The sequence below is a fragment of the Rhizophagus irregularis genome, chromosome 5 (assembly GCF_026210795.1).
Source record: "Rhizophagus irregularis chromosome 5, complete sequence".
NCBI classification, from domain to species: Eukaryota; Fungi; Glomeromycota; class Glomeromycetes; order Glomerales; family Glomeraceae; genus Rhizophagus; species Rhizophagus irregularis.
In genome coordinates this window covers 4,074,709-4,097,808 of record NC_089433.1, presented here as the reverse complement: position 1 = coordinate 4,097,808, position 23,100 = coordinate 4,074,709, and the positions used below count along the sequence as shown (strand labels likewise).

The 23,100-nt window shown below is 24.9% G+C and overlaps 6 protein-coding genes across 6 annotated transcripts; all 6 read right to left on the bottom strand.

Annotated features, from left to right (window-relative positions):
- Positions 1–1,958: 1,958 nt before the first annotated feature.
- Positions 1,959–3,484, bottom strand: OCT59_025431 (uncharacterized protein; the record flags this gene model as incomplete). The annotated part of the gene is made up of 2 exons (XM_066138428.1): positions 1,959–3,145; positions 3,228–3,484. 2 exons carry the CDS (start codon positions 3,482–3,484, stop codon positions 2,011–2,013), a joined length of 1,392 nt encoding a protein of 463 aa, XP_065992096.1. The 3' UTR covers positions 1,959–2,010.
- A 1,260-nt stretch (positions 3,485–4,744) lies between these two features.
- OCT59_025430 (uncharacterized protein) lies at positions 4,745–4,972 on the bottom strand (the record flags this gene model as incomplete). The annotated part of the gene is made up of 1 exon (XM_066138425.1): positions 4,745–4,972. The coding sequence occupies one exon, from the start codon at positions 4,970–4,972 to the stop codon at positions 4,745–4,747; it is 228 nt and encodes a 75-aa protein (XP_065992095.1).
- A 2,243-nt stretch (positions 4,973–7,215) lies between these two features.
- On the bottom strand, positions 7,216–9,642 carry OCT59_025429 (uncharacterized protein; the record flags this gene model as incomplete). Its single annotated transcript, XM_066138421.1, has 5 exons — positions 7,216–8,495; positions 8,566–8,899; positions 8,992–9,167; positions 9,257–9,329; positions 9,406–9,642. The coding sequence occupies 5 exons, from the start codon at positions 9,640–9,642 to the stop codon at positions 7,216–7,218; spliced, it is 2,100 nt and encodes a 699-aa protein (XP_065992094.1).
- Positions 9,643–16,069: 6,427 nt separating this feature from the next.
- OCT59_025428 (uncharacterized protein) lies at positions 16,070–17,448 on the bottom strand (the record flags this gene model as incomplete). The annotated part of the gene is made up of 3 exons (XM_066138413.1): positions 16,070–16,208; positions 16,294–16,678; positions 17,142–17,448. The coding sequence occupies 3 exons, from the start codon at positions 17,446–17,448 to the stop codon at positions 16,070–16,072; spliced, it is 831 nt and encodes a 276-aa protein (XP_065992093.1).
- A 1,856-nt stretch (positions 17,449–19,304) lies between these two features.
- OCT59_025427 (uncharacterized protein) lies at positions 19,305–20,258 on the bottom strand (the record flags this gene model as incomplete). The annotated part of the gene is made up of 1 exon (XM_066138404.1): positions 19,305–20,258. The coding sequence occupies one exon, from the start codon at positions 20,256–20,258 to the stop codon at positions 19,305–19,307; it is 954 nt and encodes a 317-aa protein (XP_065992092.1).
- Positions 20,259–20,300: 42 nt separating this feature from the next.
- Positions 20,301–20,816, bottom strand: OCT59_025426 (uncharacterized protein; the record flags this gene model as incomplete). The annotated part of the gene is made up of 2 exons (XM_025327409.1): positions 20,301–20,484; positions 20,563–20,816. The coding sequence occupies 2 exons, from the start codon at positions 20,814–20,816 to the stop codon at positions 20,301–20,303; spliced, it is 438 nt and encodes a 145-aa protein (XP_025171426.1).
- Positions 20,817–23,100: the final 2,284 nt, after the last annotated feature.

The following is a 23,100-nucleotide window of genomic DNA, read 5'->3' as shown; positions in this document are numbered from 1 at the left end:
ACTTTCTTACCTTAAGTTTGGTATTTAGTTTTGTACTTTAGAAGATTTATTATATTTAAACTAGAGTCATACCCTAGGGCCGGTGACCTGCCCTTTCTAAGAGTATGATATATACCATAAATTTTAACACTTATTTGCAGAAACAAAAGTATTGATAAGATATAATTTAAACTTTGTTTGAAATAAATAAATAATTTATTTTATTTTTTTTTTCATCTAAAATATTTTAATTTGTTTTTTACATTTTGATTTAATAATCTTGTAATTGGCCTTAAAAGAAGAATTTCTAAAAAACAATTTTTTTAAAAAAATTTTTTCGTTTCTAACCAAAATAAAATAATTCAATAAAAATTATTTCACATGATTAAAAACTTAATATTGTAGGATATTTCAAATCAAATTTGGACGATTTTATGTTCACATATGTTTTTAATAAATCAATTTGTGTAATATATAACTTTTTTTTAATAAATCAATTCATTTAATATATATTTTAATAAGTAAATTCATATAATTTTTTTTTTAATAATTAAATTCATATAATGTTTTAAATAATTAAATTTGTATTATGTTTTTTAATTATAATTTTTTACTAACAAATATTTTTATAATAAATAAATTTAATAAATTTGGGTATATAATTTTTCTTAATAAATCAATTCATGTAATATATATTTTAATAAGTAAATTCATATAATTTTTTTTAATAATTAAATTTGTATAATGTTTTTTAATGATTACTAAATTTGTATAATGCTTTTTTTTTTAATAAATAAACTCATATAATGTTTTTTAATAAATAAATTTAATAAATTCGGGTATATATATTTTTTATATACTGTAATTTGGATATATGTAATATTAAAAATAAAAATTATGATCATTAACTAGTGAAAAATTTAATATGTATCGTAGGCCTTTTTATTATTACTAATTGTATCAATACTAGTAGTTCTAGTAAAAAAAATTAATTAGTAATCCGCTTAAAAATTCGGACAGTTTTATTATTAATAAAATCAAGGGATATATGTATAATATGATAATTTTCACAATTTTGTATCTAATATTTCTTATAATAAAAACATAATTTATATCATAATAAAATGAAATATTAAAATCAATTATAGTTGATGATAATAGTGTTCATATTCCTTTTTAAAATAATTTTCTTTTAATTAGAGATAGTAGTAGAAGATAAAGTGAATTTATTAGTAGCATTTCGGTTTTCCACTTATTAATGAAAAATTAACAGTGATTTGCCCTTAGCATCATTGTACCGATTCTTGTATGGATTGCGAATTAATTATTTCCTTTGCGTAATATCAGTTAAATATAATACATATAGTATTTATTAAAATTTATAAATAACTAATTTTGGCTTTTATTGTAAATATTTAAACTAGGGAACGCAAACCGTTCAGGTCCGAAGCATAATCAATTTATTTACATCGTGACATGTACTATATGAAAACGTAAATTAAATACAAAATCCATTGGTCGATAATAAGCATGCGGGATAGAACGACATTGCAACTGAAATGCCTAGAAGTAAACGATCCTATGCTATGATTCGGACAATAAATCAGCTTTTAGAATCAATGATAACTTACTTTAGATTAAGCATTTAAGGAATTTGTATGTAAATTTTAGAGATCATGAAATATATATTAGAAATATTAAGATAATTACAATAGTTATGTTTTACGAAATTTAATTTTGCTAAAAAACATATAAAAAAAATCATTAAAATACTTTTATATTGCAAGACGACTAGAGATAAATTAAATGAATTGAAAATTTTAAAAATAATTTATTGGATAAAATACAATAATGATTAATAAATGTATTAATATTGTAAATAAAGCGGCGCATTTAAATTTTCAAATTAGAAATTGCAAACAAAAATAACGTGTATATATTTTAAACTTGAATATTTATAAACTTTATATTTTAATTTTCGAATAAAATTAATACACTTAATCTGCTGATGTAAAAGATATCGTATATTTGTCATTTTGTGATTTGAAATACTTCATAATCTTCTAGAGAAAATATACCTTCGGCTTCTCTTATCTTTTTTTCATAATAGTACCTTCTATAATATTTAAGATTAAGGTCTTCTCCAAAATATGGTCCAGTATCAGAGCCATTATAAAATGCATATTCCGTATTTTCTATATTACTAATAATTGCATCTTTAATATTATTAATCTTAAAAGAAAAAATAAAACTATCTTTAGTTTCACCCCAAGCACCAGAGGATTCCCATTTTAAAGGATTATATCCACCAAGAATTTCTTCCGTTCCTTTTACCTTAATAAAGGTAATGGTATTATATTTATCATCACATAATTCATGAAATTTATCAGGTGTAAATCCATCTCGACTCCCTCTTAACAATAGTTGAAACCTGCATGGTTCTTTTAAATAAGCAAAATTATTTTTAGCATCCAATTTATCAATCCATCTTGAAATAATTGTAATGATATTCAAGTTATTAACAATTTTTGAATCAATAATGCTCTCAATTCTAATATTTCTAGGAGGTAAAATATTGTCATTTGGTTCACTATTAGGATCCAAATGAGAATTTAATAAATCTTCATAAAATTGACGTTTTAGGAGACTTTTATAGGGACGAACTTTTTCCAAAAATTCTTTGGATGATAAACTAAAAAATCTAATTAAAGATAAAAAATGCCGTAAAGTATTTTCCATTGTTTTGAAATTATCATCTGACCAAGTATTAGGATTTGGGTGAAGTGTGGGGTTCTGTGCAAGTCCCCATTTTAATACATATTCCCAAACTTCAATTTCTTTCATTTGTAAATCATCTCTTTTAATAAGTTGTACTAAGGATTTTTCAGGAAGCGACGTGAAATCAAATGATTTAAATATTTTCTCTGGAGAGTTTGCCATAAAATTCGTACAAAATTGTTGAAGTTCTAATAAAGAATTTGATTGAAAACTTGTTCTATGAATAAGTTCAAAATGTTGTTCCATCCATTCAGATTTATTCTCTATAAAATATTTTTGTAAATAATCAACTAATTCTTGAAGAAACAACTCTTCCGCAGCGATTAAAATTTCGAAAATTTCTAAAGTGTCTTGCTCATTCAATAAAAGAGTACCACCGTAGATATACCTATAATACGAAAGTTTAAAGTTCGAATTTGAACATTTGAGGCTATGATATTTCGTATTTAATTTATTGTATGTAAACTTACTTTAAGATAATTTGGAAAACTTCGGGCGATATCTTTGGTAATTTAATATGAGATAATGTATTCTCCTTATTTTGATTTTTATTAGAAGCCAAAATTCTTCGCAAGTATGGAGAACGGTAACATAAAATGATCATGTGTGCACGAAAGATTTTTACTATAGGATCTTCGCCGACTTCAATAGTAATATCATAATATTCATCGTCATCTAATAACTCAATATAGTTTTTACTTAATTTTGAAAGAAATTGTGTTGACATATTTTAGGCAAAGAAAAAATACACTTAATGTGGGAGAAAGAGTGTTTAAACCATTTTGAATTTATTTATGTCTGACTGACGCAGATTCTTTCCAAATTAAAATAAAAATTTTACCACGCTATACTTTGTGGAATTTCATTGGTCATAGTTGATTAGTGCAACACATCATGGCGGATTTATGAAATACCCCAAAATTTGTCCGTCATGTCAAATTAAATAAATATTTGAGTCTATTTAAGTCCCAAATTTATTAGTGAAATCTTGCGTCTAACCAATTTTCCCATTATCTGACCAATTTTTCCAGTGTTATAGGCGCGTCATTATTTGACATTTTCTAGGAAAAAGCTTAATGTTTCTGTAAGTCAATTTTAATTCCCGAAGGCGCAGCAGGGTTTTTGCCAAATTTCATAAATCCGCCGCAATGATACTGCGCAGTTGACAATAATAAAAAGATTTTTGCCTTTTGATAGTAGTCTAATACTAATGTGATTTGCTCTATATATTGTATCCATTTGATATAATAATGCTTAAACAAACCATTTTGGAATTTCACTCCTCGAACTGACGAATAGATTAATCATTAGAAACGTTGCTACTTAATGGATAAATCTGATGTTTATTCCAGATTTATCCAAATTTTTATCAGGGATAAAAATTATTAATAAAAAAAAAGACTAAAAAGGTAGTTTTGGTCTTTACGGTAAAAACCGAAAAATATAAAAAAAATATTATTATAGAAATGATTAGTCGTGGTAATTAAGAGAGCGGAAATGACTGCAAATAAAATGCAATTAATAAGAAAAAATTATAGTTAGTATTAATTCATCAGAATAAAAAAAAAATCCAGTTAAAATTTCAATTAACTGGAAATGTATTAGTAGTTTAAAGGTTATCGTAGTCAGGAAGGTCGGACGCAAAATTTTTTAATTAGATAGAATTACTTCAAAAAATCAAGTAAATTGCGGATTTCGGATCACTAACCGCAATTCAACTCCAACATCTGCAATATCAATCAATTGCGGCACCATCACTACAATTTACTGATACCTTGTAAATTTACTGCTTCATCATATCTCGGTTTCCATATTTTGGTATAAATAAGTGTTATATATATATCAAGTTTTTAATGCCCACGTATACTCTACCTTAAAATGGTTATATTTCCAAATCTTAAAATTAATAATTCCATGCATTATTCATATAATAAATTTTCTAATAGGAATAGTCTTGATTTGACACAACCAAATCGTAGTATTTCTTTCATTTGTCCTTTTCTTCTATTAATGCGTTAACTACATCTTTCCATAAATCAAATAAAATGAACTTGTTTTTCATGCACTTCCGTATATGATCCCATGCTTCTGTTTCTTCATTACATCTTACACATTTTTCTGAAGAAGTTTCATAAACTTTTCTTTGATATAAAACTTCATAAGTTGGTAATAAAATTTTTGATTCTAAAAGCTCTAGTTTGAGTATCCAATGCATTAGTTGTTGATTTTGATACACTAATTTTGTTACGTATAATCATGAACAAATCAGTCAATTAATATTAAAACTTATGTTAATAGTGAATAATTGTTCTAATTGTTTTAATAACATAATTTCTGCTTTTTTTGTTAAGATAACTAAGCTCTTTGGCCCATTTTCTATAGCAACTTCAATTATAAAATTATTCCAACATAAATTAAATTCATCAACAAACATTTTATTCCAGATAATCCCGATGTCTATCTTCATTCCTTCAATCTTGACGTTAAATTCTGATATGTCTTCAAATTCATCGTGGATAAAAGTGACTTGTAATTTCTTTTCTAATATTGTTTAATATAAAAACTTTAATAACGCAATAATGTATAGTTTTTATAATTTGTCTTTCTCCTATTACTCGTCTCGCTTTTGAATTTTTCTAATTCCATGATATATTTGGTCAGAAAATATTTATTAAATAATAAAGAAAAATCATGAAAACGTTTCACAGCTCCGCCAAATCACATGACAAGCTGCAGTTCGTTAAAAAAAAAATCTGTTACCGATTTGACAAAACTATTTTCCAGAAATATACATGCAGTATATAATATATTAATTTCACCTTCAAAGTACAATTTTTTAGCTTTTATTGAACATTATTTATACTTCTACTTGATGCAAGTACAGTATTTTTTATGAATTTTCAGTCCATATTTTCTTCCAAGGAATGAAATCGAATTACAATTAGAATTTAAAAATTTTAATAAAAGGGTTATATTACTAATTGTTTCATCATATGAGCAAAGTTCAATATTAAATTGTCTGATATTATTAATGAAATTTGAACGATGTAAAACTAAATCAATAATATCAAATAATTACGATGACGAGTAACATCAAAAGTATGTAAAATTGCATCATTTTAAGTGAATATCTTAATTAATGACTTATAAATAAATTTATAAATCTAAATTTTGTTTATTATAAATAAAAGTGAATGAAGGCTTTTCATTTTTTTTAATAGATGCAACTCATTTTTCAATAGAATAAATGTTTTATAAAACTGGGATAATTAAACAATATATTCGAAAGAAGATTAATTCCGTATTCATTTAATTTTATTTTATCATCATCATTTAAATCAACCAATAGGTTTCAATAAAACAAATTTTATATATATTCAATGGAATAAAAATTTTTACAAGAAATAATTGAAAAAGGATTTTCCCATAATAATTGATTATAATTAAAATTGTGAAACTATGCCGAATCTATATTAAACTATTATCTAAATTATGCTGAAATATTGGATAAAATTAGTTATAATTTTGGCATTTCGGCAATTTTAATAGCAAAAATGGTCGGTCGGTCAAAGACCCATAACCGGTTATGACCGACCAATAACCAACCGTGACTGACCGTTGCCATCCCTAGTTACAAAATATATAGTAATTTATCATTTACTACTTCTGAAGTCAATACTCCAGCTGCAACTGAAATTGCTATAGAAACTCCTGGTATTTTGGCAAAATATATTGTTTTTTCAATAAATTTTATTATAATACATTATTTGGTTAATTTACAGGTAAAAAAAGGAAAGATAAAAGGGAATAAAAGAAACCTTCCAATATAAACCAATAGAAACTTCACATGGAACAAGATCCAGCAAGAAATCTAAACAGTAGAGTTGGAGTTATATAGTGTAACTGTTGCTTAATTAAAATTTATCAGTAATTGTATACTAAAGTTAGTGTTTAATTATTTAGTAAATTTTCAGAATTTTATCCGAATTTTATTCATTTAAATATTCAATAAATTTTAATTGCTTTATTCATTTTATCATGTTAAATTTTCAGTATTTTATCCATTTTATTATTTAAACAATTCAGTAATCTTTTAGTGACTTATCTGAAACTTATCCATTTTGTTTTATTAATTGATGAATTCTCAATTATTTATCAGTTTGTTATCAGTTTATTGATTGAACGATTTAAACATATATATCATTTTGTTTAAGTAATATTTCCATATTAATTCTGATAATACAGAAAAAATATGGAAACTCCCGTTTTTACTCCATTTGTATTAATAAATAGAACTAAAAATGGGAAAATTTTTTTACGGGGCTAAATTATTTATTCCAGTTGAATTTCTTAATTCTGCTGCTTTTTAATATAATTCAAATGCTTTTTTATTATCAATATTAGTACCAAATCCATTTTTATAACAATATCCTAGATTATTTATTCCAAATGCATTTCCTAAATCTGCTGCCATTTAAATGGCTTTTGATAATAAACATCATTTCCATTTTTATAACATAGTTTTAAATCATGAATTCCAAATGAATTTCCTATATCTGCTCCCATTTGATATAATTCATATGCTTTTTGACAATCAATATCAGTACCAATTCCTTTTTCATAACAATATCCTAAATTATTTATTCCATATTCATTTCCTAAATCTGCTGCTTTTTGATATAATTTAAATGCTTTTTTATTATCAATATCAGTTCCAATTCCATTTTCATAGCATTGTCCTAAATTACATATTCCAAATGAATTTCCTAAATCTGTTGCCTTTTGATATAATTCAAATGCTTTTTTATTATCAACAATAGTACCAACTCCATTTTCATAGCAATATCCTAAATTATTTATTCCAGATGCATTTCCTAAATCTGCTGCCTTTTGATATAATTTAAATGCTTTTTGATAATCAATATTAATTTCAATTCCATTTTCATAACATACTCCTAAATTACTAATTCCAGACGAATTTCCTAAATCTGCAGCCTTTTGATATAATTCAAATGCTTTTTTATTATTAATATTAGTTCCAATTCCATTTCGATAACAATATCCTAAACTATTTATTCCAGATGAATTTCCTAATTCTGCTGCCTTTTGATATAACTCAAATGCCATTTTCTTATTATTATCAGTTTCAATTCCATTTAAATTTAAATAATAATATCCTAAATCATTTATTCCAGATGAATTTCCTAAATCTGCTGCTTCTTGATATAACTCGAATGCTTTTTGATTATCAATGCTGATTCCAATTCCTAAATGATTAAATTTTCCAAGTAAGTAAATAGAATGCGAGTTATTTTGATTATCTAATAATAAATTATTAATCTCTAGCAAAGTTATATTTTGTTCATTAAGATAACTTAAGATCTTTTGCTTCCCTATTTCATCAGTATCATTAAAAAAATTGAACATAATATTAACCAATATATCAAAGTTATCCTTAAATTGGCTAATTGATGATAATGTTGGTTCTAGTTCTTTTATATTTATCATATCAAAATTTTGAATAACTTGAGGTAAATCTACGTGTATTGAACTAGTACTCTCAGAAATTTTAACAGTTGAATCAGAAAGTTGATGGTTATTTGATGACAGAGAATTATTGGTATTATTATATAAGTGAAAATCTTTGATAATTATGTTTTCTTTCGTTATGAGTACTTTTAGTTCTTCAACTACTTGATCAATAGTTGGACGATTATCAGGTTCAATATTCCAACAATCTACAGAAAATCATCTTCAATTAATTAAAATTATATGATTTAGATCATATAAATATAATTTTATACATACCAATATAAATTTTAATATATTCTTCAGGTGTATCATGAGTGGGTTTTTCTCTAAGGCCTTGTAAAATATCTAAAGCTAAACCAACATCATATTGTTTACCATGAAAGGGAGGCTGGCAACTGGATATTTCCCATAGCAATACGCCAATGCTATAAACATCACTTTTTTTACTTAATACATATAATTCTGTACTTCTATTAAAACTTTTTGGATCAGCATATGGAATTAATCCAAATGTTTTTGATTGAGGGTTGGATGTTTCTTCAATTCTTTTTGATAGGCCAAAATCTGCTAGCTTGACAGTATTCTGATGTACTAAGATATTATTGGAGTGCTATTCAATTACATTAAATTAAAATAATTAAATTAAGACAAACTAATTGTTAAAATACACTACGCAATCATAATAAGATGTAAATTAATTACCAAATCACAATGCACGATCCCTTCGCCATGTAAACATGATACTGCACAAACAAGTTGGAATGCAAGATTATATTTGTCATTCCAAGACATATTTTCAAGATTTTCATTCAAATATTTTCGGAGAGTACCATTGTCGGCATATTCCATTACTAGCATATACTTTTTTCTTTGGTTTTCTTTTAAAAAAGAAAAAATTTTACAAATTAGTTAATTAATTACAGTTTAATATAAAAAAAAAAAATATTATTACTAGAACTTTTGATACCTTTACTGGAAGCTGTGACACCATAAAAACGGATAATGTTATTATGAAAATCAACTTCGCGCTGAAGTTGAATCTAAGTAATGAATAGAAGTTTGTTAATAATAGAAATGTACATATATAAATTGAAATATGTTCGATATTAAAATTACCTCACGGACAATTTCTTTAACTGTAGAGTCGTTGAAATTAAAAAATGATTTTAGTGCACATTGTTTGTAATAATTCTTCCAACTTGTACGATAAACTTTTCCAAAACCTCCGAAACCAATTTCTTGCAGATCGCTGAATTGTTCAAATTCATAATATTTAATAAGTTTTTTAGAAATTGCATCTTCAATCATATTATACTCATTTGAATTTTTAGTAAGTTTAGCGTTATTAGACATTGTTGGATATACAAAAATTTTTAAATTTTGCAGCAGAATTTAATTTTACGTTTTTAAATTGAAAAAATATATATATATATATATTGTAAAACTATTTATAATAAAAATAGTGACACCGGACATTTCTATGTCGAAATTTTACTGATCTTCAGCATGCAGCAAACTTTCCCAGTATCACCGCAGAAATAAGGTAACGTTCACGTGATTTGCACTGATCATTTCTAAAAGTGTATATTGTGCTCATTCGATATTTTTTTAACGAATCACTTATATAGTTTATTGCAACTAACTTCTCTACCTATTTTATTTTTTTATTATTATTAATTTATAATTATAGAGGTTGAGCTTAACCGGTTAATTAACTGGTTAAAACGGTTAACCGGTAAAAACATTTGTTAACCGGTTAAAAAACAATTTTTAACCGGTTAAATTGATCACTTTGGTATCGCAGTACGCAGTAATTTTGACGCCATCAAGAAAATTGAAAAAAAAACATTATGTTTATAATTATTTACAGAGATATATACAACTCTCTTGATAAAAATCAAATTTTTTTATTATCTATAATGTTGACGTTATTAACAACATATTGGAGATTTATTAGTATATATTTTGATTTAATATAAGTGTTAGTATTTTTTGAAAAAAATTCCAAAGTTTTCATTTCTTTCCATAAATTAAAAAAACTTTCTAGTTCTAAATTAAATAAAAATTAATTCAAAGGGGATGACGATTTTATAACCAATAAATACAAAATTATTTTGGTTAAAATATCATGTGACATGAATGATAAATTTTTTTGCGTTATGAACAAGATTTTCATTAAATTTTCAAAGATGTCGACCCTAACCACACCGGTAAAATTTCAATATTTGAAAATGTTATTTTAATTGTGAAGATATATATAATTCGATTGACGATGATTATGGAAATTATGGAGATGTATTTCATAATAACAATGTTGTATCACTTGTATATTTTGTATTATTTGTTGCCACTTGAATTTTACATTGTGGTTTCTATTTATTTAGAAATAAATATTAAATCCTTTTCTCTAAAATATATAAAGGAAAATATCACCTCTTAAATTATTATCATTAGCATCATCATCATCGTATAATTAAAACTATGAATGCAAACTTTCAATTCTGTTAAATTAATAAATTTGAAATTGCAAATAATTTAAGTAGTTGCGATTACAAAGTTCAAGAATTCCTAAAGAATTATAATAGTTTCTTCTTAAAAGATTCACCATCTGTCTGATGTATATTATTTTATTCTCTCGAATTTTTTGAGAGAATTAAAATACTTATATTATCATTATAACAAGTTCGCAAACTACATATTGTTTTAAAAATACATTTTTGTGTTAATTTAAATATTTTGTATATTTTATGATAGTAATTTTATTAGCGATTCAAATGGCCGAATATAATACATCATTTTAATACGCTTAATTTAAAAAATTATTCTTTTTTTTTAAAAAAAAAACTTCGAGATTTGACTGTCAGGATTTTCTGACACGATATCTGACGTCAGTTATTATATGATAACAGATATATCATATAGCACGAGTAAAATCAAGATTACTCATATTTTAAAAATTTTCTAATGATATTACATAATTTCTAATTTAAACGATTTGAACAAAATTTAAAAATAAAAAATTTTTTTTATCACTCTTTTTAAAATAAAAATCAAAATTTGTAAAATCATAATAATAATAATTATAGCGAGTCTTTATTTGCTTTCTACCTCACTCATTAGTTTTGCCTAAAAAAGGACTTTTCGTCCGAATAACGGAATAAGGGAAAGATGAAGGTTTAACTATTTAACTGATCAAATTAAGCGACAAAATGGCAAATGTGGTAACTCAATAAAAGCGCGGATAAAATTGAAACTGAATACAGTTGCATTATAATGAAATCAGCAAATTTTTCAAAGTTTTTTTTTTTTGTAGCAAAATTATGCCATTATCCTAAGAAAATAAAATATAGGTTTGGATTTAACAAATAATGCATATTGAAAGATGAAAATTGCGACAGATTCGAACGAAAAAGTATTGCAAGTCATTTGACTCATTATTTCAAATAGAGTTTCGATCCGTAGCGGTTTTATCCGGTTTTTATCCGGATACCGACTCGGTTAATTTGGGCTGGGACCACCAAAATTAATAAAAATTTATGGAATAATATTATTTTAATTCTGGCCGAAATTATAGTCCACTCAAAGCCGAAATTTGTAACCTTTTTTAATCATAATCCCACGTTAAAATATTTGAGGTTTTATCCGGATCGAAACACTAATTTCAAAAAATCAACAATTTGATTAATTTTATCAAATTACACTCGTTAAATATACGGACAGTATGTTCATGAAATAATTTTATATAATAATTTATTAATATGATTTAAATTACAAACTAAGAATTTTGAAAGATGACTAATCTTACGTACTCTTGTCTTAGTGTTTAAATAATATTTAATATAAAACTTTAAAATAATAATAATAAATAATAAGTATAATAATAGTATAATATTTAATATTTATAAATTCATCTCGTCATCCGCTATATTTAAATATCTAGGAAAAAAGCACAAAAATAATTTAGTAATTTAAGAACTATTTAAAAAATTTAATATCTACAAAAAAAAAAAATTCTTACCATCAGGAAGTTCAAATGTATCTTGTTCTTCTGAATGAAAATTTGGATTATTATATACATCATCTTCATCTGTAAAAATATATTATAATTAAACAATAATATAAAATTAAGAATTTTTCTAACTATCACCGGGGGTGGTGATCACCGGTGACTGAAATTATGATAATCGACCAGCATTAAAAAAATATAGTGCCGGTAAAAATTGATAATTCTGGCCAACGGTGATGATCACCCCCGGTGATTTGAAGTAAAAATCTAAAATTAATTACTATTATTATGAAATAAATTACATACAATCAACAGTTTTGTGAATTGTGATACTTTATTATATCAAATAGACTATTATAGGCTTTTTTAAACTTGTATTACAATTATTATTAATTATAATTATTTAAAAATAAAAAGAAAGCCGATTATATAAATAAATGTGAAAAAAGCAGTATTAAATAAAAAACTAACTTTATTAGATTATATTAATATTACGTCAATAAATTTTTATGTATAAACGGATCAATACTGTTAATTGTTATATAATTGAACTAACTTTATTAATTCATATTGCAATTGCATCAGAACACATAAATAGATTAATAAAAAATCTTTGATCCCTATATTAGGAAATATTAACAATTAAGGAGATAATTGAATGATGCAAGCCTTTTTTTAGAAGAAAATTTTAATCATTTTTGGCTGACAATTTTTTATTTTTTATTTTATTTTATTAATATTTTTTTTTTTACAAACTTTTTATTTCACGTTAATATCCAATTTCTATAAAATAGTAATAAAGATGCCTAAGCGAAAATTTGGTAAAATAAAAAAAAATCATAAAAAATTCCCATACATTTGCTTTAAAATATTTTTATCAATAGAATTGGTAATTACAAAAGAATTATCTACCAAAAGTATGTTACATAAATTCACTAACAATTGGTTCTGCAGAAAATATTAAAATTTAACCGGTTCTATTATTTTACTCATGTTTTTTTAGATTCTTCAAGCAATAAAATTACAACAAAAAACACTCTGATTAAGGCAAGCTCTTCATATTGTTCGATTATGCAAAATCAATGATAGACCAGCTTAAAGTGGAATTAAAAGAAAAGATAGAGAGATAAAGCAGCTTAAAGTGGAATTAAAAAAAAAGGTGGAAAAATAAAGGTATTAAAGAAACAAGTTGAAAACCTTTCAACCAAATTAAGAAAACTTGATATATTAAGTACTTACAGAAGTCCTATAAAAAATTTTATCTACAGTAATTATCTCATTATTTCTGCTTATGTAAAAATTCAGTGAAAATGATGCACTCATGGATATCTGTTGTAGCATTGGAAAGTAGCATATTAGGATATAATTATTAATAATAATTAGTTAGGGTTTTATATATTACTATGTATTTAATTGAGTTGTATTTACATTTATAGTTACAAGTTAGAAGCCCCAATAGTAAGCCATGTGATATGGTAATACAATAGGAATTAGTGTAACATCAAAATTTATAAATATGAGGGCTATTCCCTTAAAAATTAAAACAATAAATAAATTAATTATCTCATTGATCCTCTAAACATAAACATGAATTAAGTCCTTCTCAGGCCATGTTAAGTTTTATTTACATTAAAAACTAACTTCTGGTAGAATCAAAATCAGCAGAGATGGCTTTACATCATATTAGAGAGATGAGATTCAAGGCTACAAAATTCCATGAAAATAATACATTTCACAAATAAAATATATAAACACAGATCAGAAGAAATAAACAAAGTTAATAAAGAGATAAATGATTGGACAAAAATTATAAATACTCTAAAGAGTTGAATGATACAAAAACCCTAAGGTAGTAACAAATAACTAGAAAATATCTTAGAAAGTTTAGTTTAACATATGAAGAATTTAATAGTTTGTAAGGGCTGTAACATATTAGCAATTTCACATTTCATAAAAATTTCAGTTTTGAAAATTTACAAGAGATTAAGTCCCCCTCTCAAAAATACACAGTTTCCGGATGATTGGAAACTCACAAAACAAGCGCTTACAAAAATCATGGGTCCTCTTGGAAATTGGTTATTGTTGCAGCAAGCTCCTAAACACGAAGAACTGGTTTCAAAAACATATGACGAGCAGCTGGACAGAAAATGAAAAAAGTCAGCCGATATTTCTCTTCCTGATGACAGAAAACCAAACAATGGAGTTGAGAGTAAATTCTACTAATATGAATTTAAAAAACAACATGACATATAAAAAATCTTTATTTATTGTTTATTGACTTTGTATGAATGTATGATTCCAATTTCATGGAGTTATCTTTATAAATATGCTTGTAAAAAGAATTATTTTTCATTTCACATTTATTAGATAATTCAATAAAACTTTTAAAAAATGAATATATTACCAAAGCGAATTTCATGTGACAAAAACTTTCATTCAACTATATTAAATTTTGGAAATATCTTAATGGTATTAATAAGGTTTTTTCCCAAATAATACAAGATTGAAGAAAGGAACTTATAAACTTTTTATTAATGTATGTTTTATAAATGTTTAAGTTCAAATATGATATATTATCCAATATTTCAATATCCAGAAGCAAATATTTCTTTTTCAAAATCTATATGAATTATATTATAATGTAGAAGGCCAAACCCTAAAAATGGTCTGAGAACAAATATTATTAATAATTCTTTTTTAAAAAATCATCTGCAATTTGCTTGGGAACGATGCCAACCAATCAGTCGGACTGACACTAGGTTTCACGTTTTTATTTCTGACTTCGGTAGAACTTTATCACTTAATACCGATAAGTAACCTACCTAAAAAATGCATGAAAATAAAATTTGTTAAATAAAATTTTTTTTAAAAAATCATTTCAAAGCTTGGTAATTTGCCTGAGTCGGCCCTAGTCCATACCGTACGTGATATAATAAACGAATCGAATAATTCAGATCATTTTTGTTAAGTATAAAATTTTTGAAAAATTATCGTTGTGACCCCGAATATGTCCATTTGGGAGTTGAATTTGTTGAATGTTGCCAAGTTCTTTTGATAAGAAGATTTTTAATGTCATTATACTAGTAAAACTTTGTACAATTGATTTTATTAAATAATTAGCCAATAAGAAGTTGATAGGTTTTGTTAATTTCGATAAGTTTCTATTGGCATGTTTTGGAAATTTTGGAGGTTTCGGAAATTTGGTAATCTTGCAAAAATAGTTTCGCCAAATTTGGAATCGCCTCTGGCAAAACTCATAGGTTTCGCCCACAACACTATCTTCAAATACTTGAGTTATATAAAATATCACTTCATATTGTAATTGATATTGTTCAAAATAATAATGGAAATCTTAAAAATTAAAATTAGATTTCCTAGTTGTGATCAAGCAAAAGAATATAATTAGGCAATAAATGTTGTTTAAATCTAAGACATGTAGCAGTATTTTTAAATAGAGATAAAACTCTGAAAGAATTAGATAATATTTTCATCAAATGTTAAATATTTAGAAGCAATAGATATAGATGATAAGATCATAGTTAAATATCGTAATAAATTCCTGAATTTGTAAAACAGCAATTTGAGATGCATTTAAATTTACTTATTAAAGAAATTAGTAACTGCACAAAATAACGTGTATATATTTTGAACTTAAAAATTTATAAATTAAATATCATATTTTGAATAAAATTACTTCATCCGATATTGTATATTTATCTTTTTTGATTTGAAATACTTCATAATCTTCTATAGAAAATTGATCTTCATATCTTATCATTTTTTCATAATGATACTTTCCACAATAACTATAGTAAACTCATCATTCTGAGAACATATAGTAATAGTATCTCTGCCAAAATTTGGACCATGATGTCGGTTATAAAATAATGCATTATCTGTATTTACTATATAACTAATAATTGCATCATTAGCATTATTATTCTTGAAAGAAAAAATAAAACTATCTTTTAGTTTTACTCCAATCACCAGATGATTACCATTTTAAAGGATTATTCCCACCAAGAATTTCTTCCGTTCCACTTACTTTAATAAAAGTAATATTATTATTCTTACCATCACATAATTCATGAAATTTTTTAGTTGTAAATCCATCTCGACTTCCTCTTAATAATAATTGAAATTTATATGGTAAATATAATTCTCTTAAATGATCGAATTTGCTATTAATAATAATAACTATTTTATCAATCCATTTCGAAATAGTTGATGTAATTTCTAAATTAACAATCTTTATATCGATAATGCTCTCAATTCTAATATTTCTAGGAGGTAAAATGTTGACACCATTAGGATCCAAATGAGATTTTAATAGAGTTAATATTTTCACTTTGTAAAAAATCTTTGGATGATAAACTAAAAAATCTAATCAAGGATAAGGAATGTTTCCATTGTTTTAAAATAATCATCGACCAAATATTAGGATCAGGAAGAAGTGTTGGATTTGGTGCAAGACCCATTTTAATATATATTCCCAAACTTCAACTTCTTTCATTTGTAAATCATCTCTTTTAATAAGTTGAATTAAAGATTTTTCAGGAAGTGAAATAAAATCGAGTGATTTAAATATTTTCTCTGGAAAATTTGCCATAAAATCAGTACAAAATTATTGAAGTTCTAATAAAGAAATGTATTAAAAGCTTGTTCAATGAATAAGTTCAAAATATTGTTCCATCCATTCGGCTTTATTTTCAATTAAATATTTTTGTAAATAATTAACTAATTCTTGAAGAAGCAGCTCATTCGCAGCCAATAATAGTTTAAGAATCTCTAAAGTATCATGTTCATTTAATGGAAGAATACCACCATAAATATACCTATGGTCTACCATATGTACTACATACGTCATTATCTATATTATAAACATTTGAATTTCGAATTAGAATATCTGAAAGTCTAAGGTTATGAAATTTATTGCATATAAACTTTAAAATAATTTGAAACAATTCCCGAAATCCGATGATATATTTGTTAAATTTAATAATATGAACTAGAACATTATCTTTATTCGCTTTTTTAGAAGCCAAAGTTCGTCGTAAATATTGAGAGCGGTAACTTAAAATAATCCTGTGAGCCCGAAATATTTTTACGTTAGGGTCTTCACCAACTTCAATAGTAACGTCATAATATTTCATCGTTTTCTAATAATTCAATATAATTTTCACTTAATTTTAAAAAAAATTGAGTGGACATTTTTTTTTTTGATCAAAAAAAAAATGTAGTTATTACGTACAATCGAATATACCATGATGTACTACGCGCAAGTTCTTCGCAAAATCTGGTTAGTTAGTCGGTTAAAATATATTTTGTTATTTCACAAATAAGTATCTAATATATTAATAAATTGAATAATCATATTTGTTATGCCTTAAACAAGATTTATATTTTACATTATAATTTGGTATTTTAATAACTTAATAGCTTTACTTTTTTGAGTAGGTATCAGAACACTATTATTTTTAGATTCCATCTCAATTTTCAAATTGCTTATTCACTTAATGATTGATCGGATTTTTTAAGTAAATAGTAATTCCTAATACTTTGTATTATTGATTTTTAATAAGTGCTCAAATTATTTAAGAAAGATGTTCTATACGCGATTCCAAGAGTATAATTATCCTGTTATTTACTATTTAAAGGTTATAACAAAACACCTTTAATATCAACTTGTTCTGTAGTATTATTAACACTAGAACTGAGTAAAGGTTTCGTATATTAGTAAAAACTTTCCTTTTTTGATGGTTGGTTAAACAGTTTTTACGTTAAAGCATTATCAAAATAATGGCGTTAGGACAAAAAGATGAAACAATCTAACTAATCAAGTTTTTGCGTAACCGTAGAAATTTATTGCATGAGTTATTAGTACGGCATGTTGCGCAGTTGACAATAATAAAAAATGATTAAAATTGTCTATTTCTTTAGATAACATGTGAACATAATATGATTTTTTTTTATCTGCAATTCTGCACCCATTTGAATTAATAACGCCGCTGAACGTTTTTTACTGCTGTAATAATGGATGATCCGTTAGACGGAAATGTTACTACATTTTTTCATTAATAAAATTTCAGATAAAGTTGCTATTTCCGGATTTAGGTTTGTACTTTGCCTTAAACTTTAAAAGATTTATTATATTCAAAATCCTTACAAAATACAACTAGAACAATTGGTTTTTAACATTAAAACAAAGATTTTGGAATTTATGAGCTAGAAGATCACCATTAACGAAAATTTAAGACGAGTCATTTTACTGCCGAGTGGAAATTTATTGTATTATAAATCTTTTTATTATAAGTGATATCAATATTAGTCCTATAAATTTTAATTAACGGTAGAAAAAAAATTTTTTTTTACGTAATATCACTTATAAATAACTAATGCTCATCTCAATCATTCGTTTTTATTGTAAATATATTTTTAGATTAAGGTATTTACAATTTAAAAGTTATTGTCTTACGAAATTTAATTGTGAAATAACTATATTTATTAATGTTCTGCACATTCACTATAATGTAAAGGATAGGATAAATTAAAAAAAAGGCTAAAACCAATCTAAAGTTATTACTAACCTTGGACTATAGGGATAGGAAATTTTTCACGCGTACCACGCCTTTCCTTTCTTAATTATTACCGCATACTATGGAAACAAGGGCATGTGTTTTAACAATCTTCAAATTTATGAATTATGACATGAAAAATAAATCATTAAATATTCTTATTTAAATTAAATGACAATTATTATGTAAGATGATTAGATTATAGATTGAGATAAATTAATGAATTGAAAATTTTAAAAATAATTTATTGGATAAAATACGATAAATGTATTAATATTGTAAATAAAGCGGCGCATTTAAATTTTCAAATTAGAAATTGCACACAAAAATAACGTTTATATATTTTAAACTTGAATATTTATAAATTTCATATTTCAATTTTCGAATAAAATTAATACACTTAATCTGCTGATGTAAAAGATATCGTATATTTATCATTTTGTGATTTGAAATACTTCATAATCTTCTATAGAAAATAGATCTTCGGAATCTCTTATCTTTTTTTCATAATAATTCTTTCTACAATATCTATGACTATAATCTTCAAATTCACGCCGATATGAATATATTATAAGATCTTCTCCAAAATGTGGACCATCTTTAGAGCCATTATAAAGTGCACAACTCAGATATTCTATATTACTAATAATTGCATCATTAGCATGTTTATTCTTGAAAGAAAAAATAAAACTGTCATTAGCCTTATTATAACCACCAGAAGATTCCCATTTTAACGGATTATATCCCCCAAGAATTTCATCTGTTCCTTTTACTTTAATAAAAGTAACAGTATTATGCCAACCATCACATAATCCATGAAATCTTTTAGGTGTAAATCCATCTCGACTTCCTCTTAATAATAATTGAAATTTGTAGGGTAAATATAATTCTCTTAAATGATCAAATTTGCTATTATTAATAATTGTTTTATCAATCCATTTCGAAATAATTGAAACAATTTTTAAACTAACAATTTTTGTATCAATAATTCCCTCAATTCTAATATTTCTAGGAAGTAAAATGCTATCATTTTGTTCACTATTAGGATTCAAATGAGATTGTAATAAATCTTCATAAAGTTGATGTTTTAAGAGTTTTTTATAAGGATGAACACTTTGTAAAAAATCTATGGACGATAAACTAAAAAATCTAATTAAAGATAAGCTATACTTTAAAGTATTTTCCATTTTTTTAAAATCATCATCCGACCAAATATTAGGATCAGGAAGAAGTGTAGGATTTTGTGCTAGACCCCATTTTAATACATGTTTCCAAACTTCAACTTCTTTCATTTGTAAGTCATCTCTTTTAATAAGTTGAATTAAAGATTTTTCAGGAAGTGAAGTAAAATCGAGTGATTTAAATACTTTCTCTGGAGAATTTGCCATAAAATCAGTACAATATCGTTGAAGTTCTAATAAAGAATTGCATTAAAAGCTCGTTCGATGAATAAGTTCAAAATGTTGTTCCATCCATTCATATTTATTTTCAATTAAATATTTCTGCAAATAATCAACTAATTCTTGAAGCAGTAGCTCATCCGCTGCCAATATCAGTTTAAGAATCTCTGAAGTTTCATGGTCATTCAATGAAAGAATACCTCCATAAATATACCTAAGTAAGATTTTTAAATTTCGAATTTAATTTTGAATTTCTGATATTATAGTATTAAAAATTAGTGTGTAAACTTACTTTAAAATATTTTGAAACAATTCCGGTGATATATTTGGCAAATTAATATGTACTAAAGCATTATCTTTACTCGCTTTTTTAGAGGCCAAAGTTCGTTGTAAATATGGAGAACGATAACACAAAATAATCGTGTGAGCACGAAATATTTTTACGTTGGGATCTTCACCAACTTCAATGGTAACGTCATAATATTGATCATCATCTAATAATCTAATGTAATTTTCACTTAATTTTGAAAAAAATTGAACAGTCATTTTTTTTTTTAAAAAAAAAATGGGAAAGTGTATAATTGAACTAGATCACATGTAGCTAAATTAAATATTGATGCACAGTAGTACAAGTATTACGCCAATCTGCGGCTTGTACTATATTATTAAGATCTTTATTAGCCTCGTGATTTAATTTGTTACTACAGTCACGTTATAATCGTTATATGCAATACATTTTTGTTTCTCTCTTTTTCTCTCTTCCTTTTCTCTTCTTTTTTATTACTTAAAAATATCTTTAATCCAGTGGTTGAGAATCTTTAGTTCCTTTTGAACTTTAAATTATTGTGGGAATATTTTTCATATTAAAACTTATTTTTTTTTTATGATGGACACGATTTTTTTGTACAGATTTACATAAAAATAAGCTTACCTATTCAAATAAGTAAAGCAGTTCGGTATTATCGAACTACTCATTAAAAATCTATAATCATTTTTTGTAATTTATAAAGATAATTTATGGTGTAATTTAAGCATTTTGATCAAATATAGCTAACTTTTATTAAATAAGTGAAGTTGTTCCGTAGGTATGGAGATTTTTATTAATTTCATGATGGTTGAGTAAATATTCATGGCGTTATAGTTATTTTTACAATAAAATTTATTGTGCGCGTATATAATTTTTTTTTATAGAATAATTTCATCACTTCAGTCAAACTATACTGGCACAGCAGCATGGCATATTATTATTGAGGAATAATGTAAAAATACATACAGTATAACAGATACAAAATAAAAAATTATTGACATGTATTAAAAGAAATCTGGAATGCTCAAGAAATACTATTTTTTATCAATTGTGACGGAGCAATTTGATAATACTTGATAAGCAAAATATTACGAAAAATTAAGACTAGAAAACAAAACCCGTCATGATTCCGGGAAATTTTGAAAATCAAATGCCAGCCCAGGCCCGGCCTGCTTCTATATTTGTATTTTCGTTGCTAGTATCTTTAATATCGTTATAACTGTCGGGATTTAATTGAGAAGGTAATGTTTCATCAAGATACGCGCCTTCAGAGGTAAGAGCGTGAAATAGAGCAAAAACAAAATTCGTTCGTATATCCGATTCTAATTAATACAATAAGTTGAATAAATAAAGGGAGAATTAAACGATTTTGACGAAAAACAAATCTCCATCTAACTAATTTCATCAAGAATTCCACGTTTTTAAGTATTAATTTAAAAATATTCGACAAAATTACTAGTGAATTATGTAATAATTGTGAGCCGGCATTTAGAATTGATTATTGTATTTATTTGTCAAGTCATGATGTAATTATTTGTTTTAAGAAATTAAAAATGATTATAAATTCATAAATGAAATTTTTGGTTGCTTTAAATAAATTTCTTTTACTTTTGTAAAAAGAAAAAAAAATAAATTAATTATATTGAGAATTTATATACTGTATATTAAATTTATTTACTGTTACTTATAATACGTGATATGAAATTATATAATTAAAGAGGGTAAAATGGATGCGTGTTACAATAAATAAGAATTACTTTAGCCTGAAAATCATCAAATTTCTAAATTTGGTAAATTATGAAAGTAATTTCTTTTCATTCGTTCATTCTTATCATAGATCACGCTAAAAATTTCCAAAATTTGATGAGTATTTAGAAATTTAGATTGAAGTATGGAATATGTATTAAATAAGAGTCTTGTACAAAAAGCGTAACCTTCATTCCAGATCTTGAAACTTGGTCTGAACAATGAAAAGTATTCTACATTTGGTTAGATTTTTTTCGTATATCATCTGAAAAGTTTCATAAAAGTTCATCCATATCAAAAACTTTTAAATCAATAGCTCTATAAAGAATTATTAAACTTTTATTTGGATCCTGACAATGTATCATCTCATGACATTGAACTTACTAGGAAAGATAAATATTGAAATCACTAATGAAGTTATTTGTTCGCGAGTCGTTGATTCTGGTATTGTTTCAACTATTTCAAGATAAATAGATAAAGTGGTTATTAATTATAACAATTTTAATGAATCATATTTACCATATAAATTTGATGGATTTGCCTCTTAATGAATGTAACAATATTAGGTTTATTATCGCATAACAGATAATTCATTGAAATTTTTTAAAATAAAAGAAACAGAAGAGGTTATTGGTTGATATAATCTGATAATATCGGCTCTTCTAATCATTGGTAAAACCAAAGATAGTTTTATATTTTCTTTTAAAAACAAGAATAATTTAAAGGTGCAATTTTGAGTTATGTGAAAATATGGATTGTTTGTGCTTTACGGTTCAG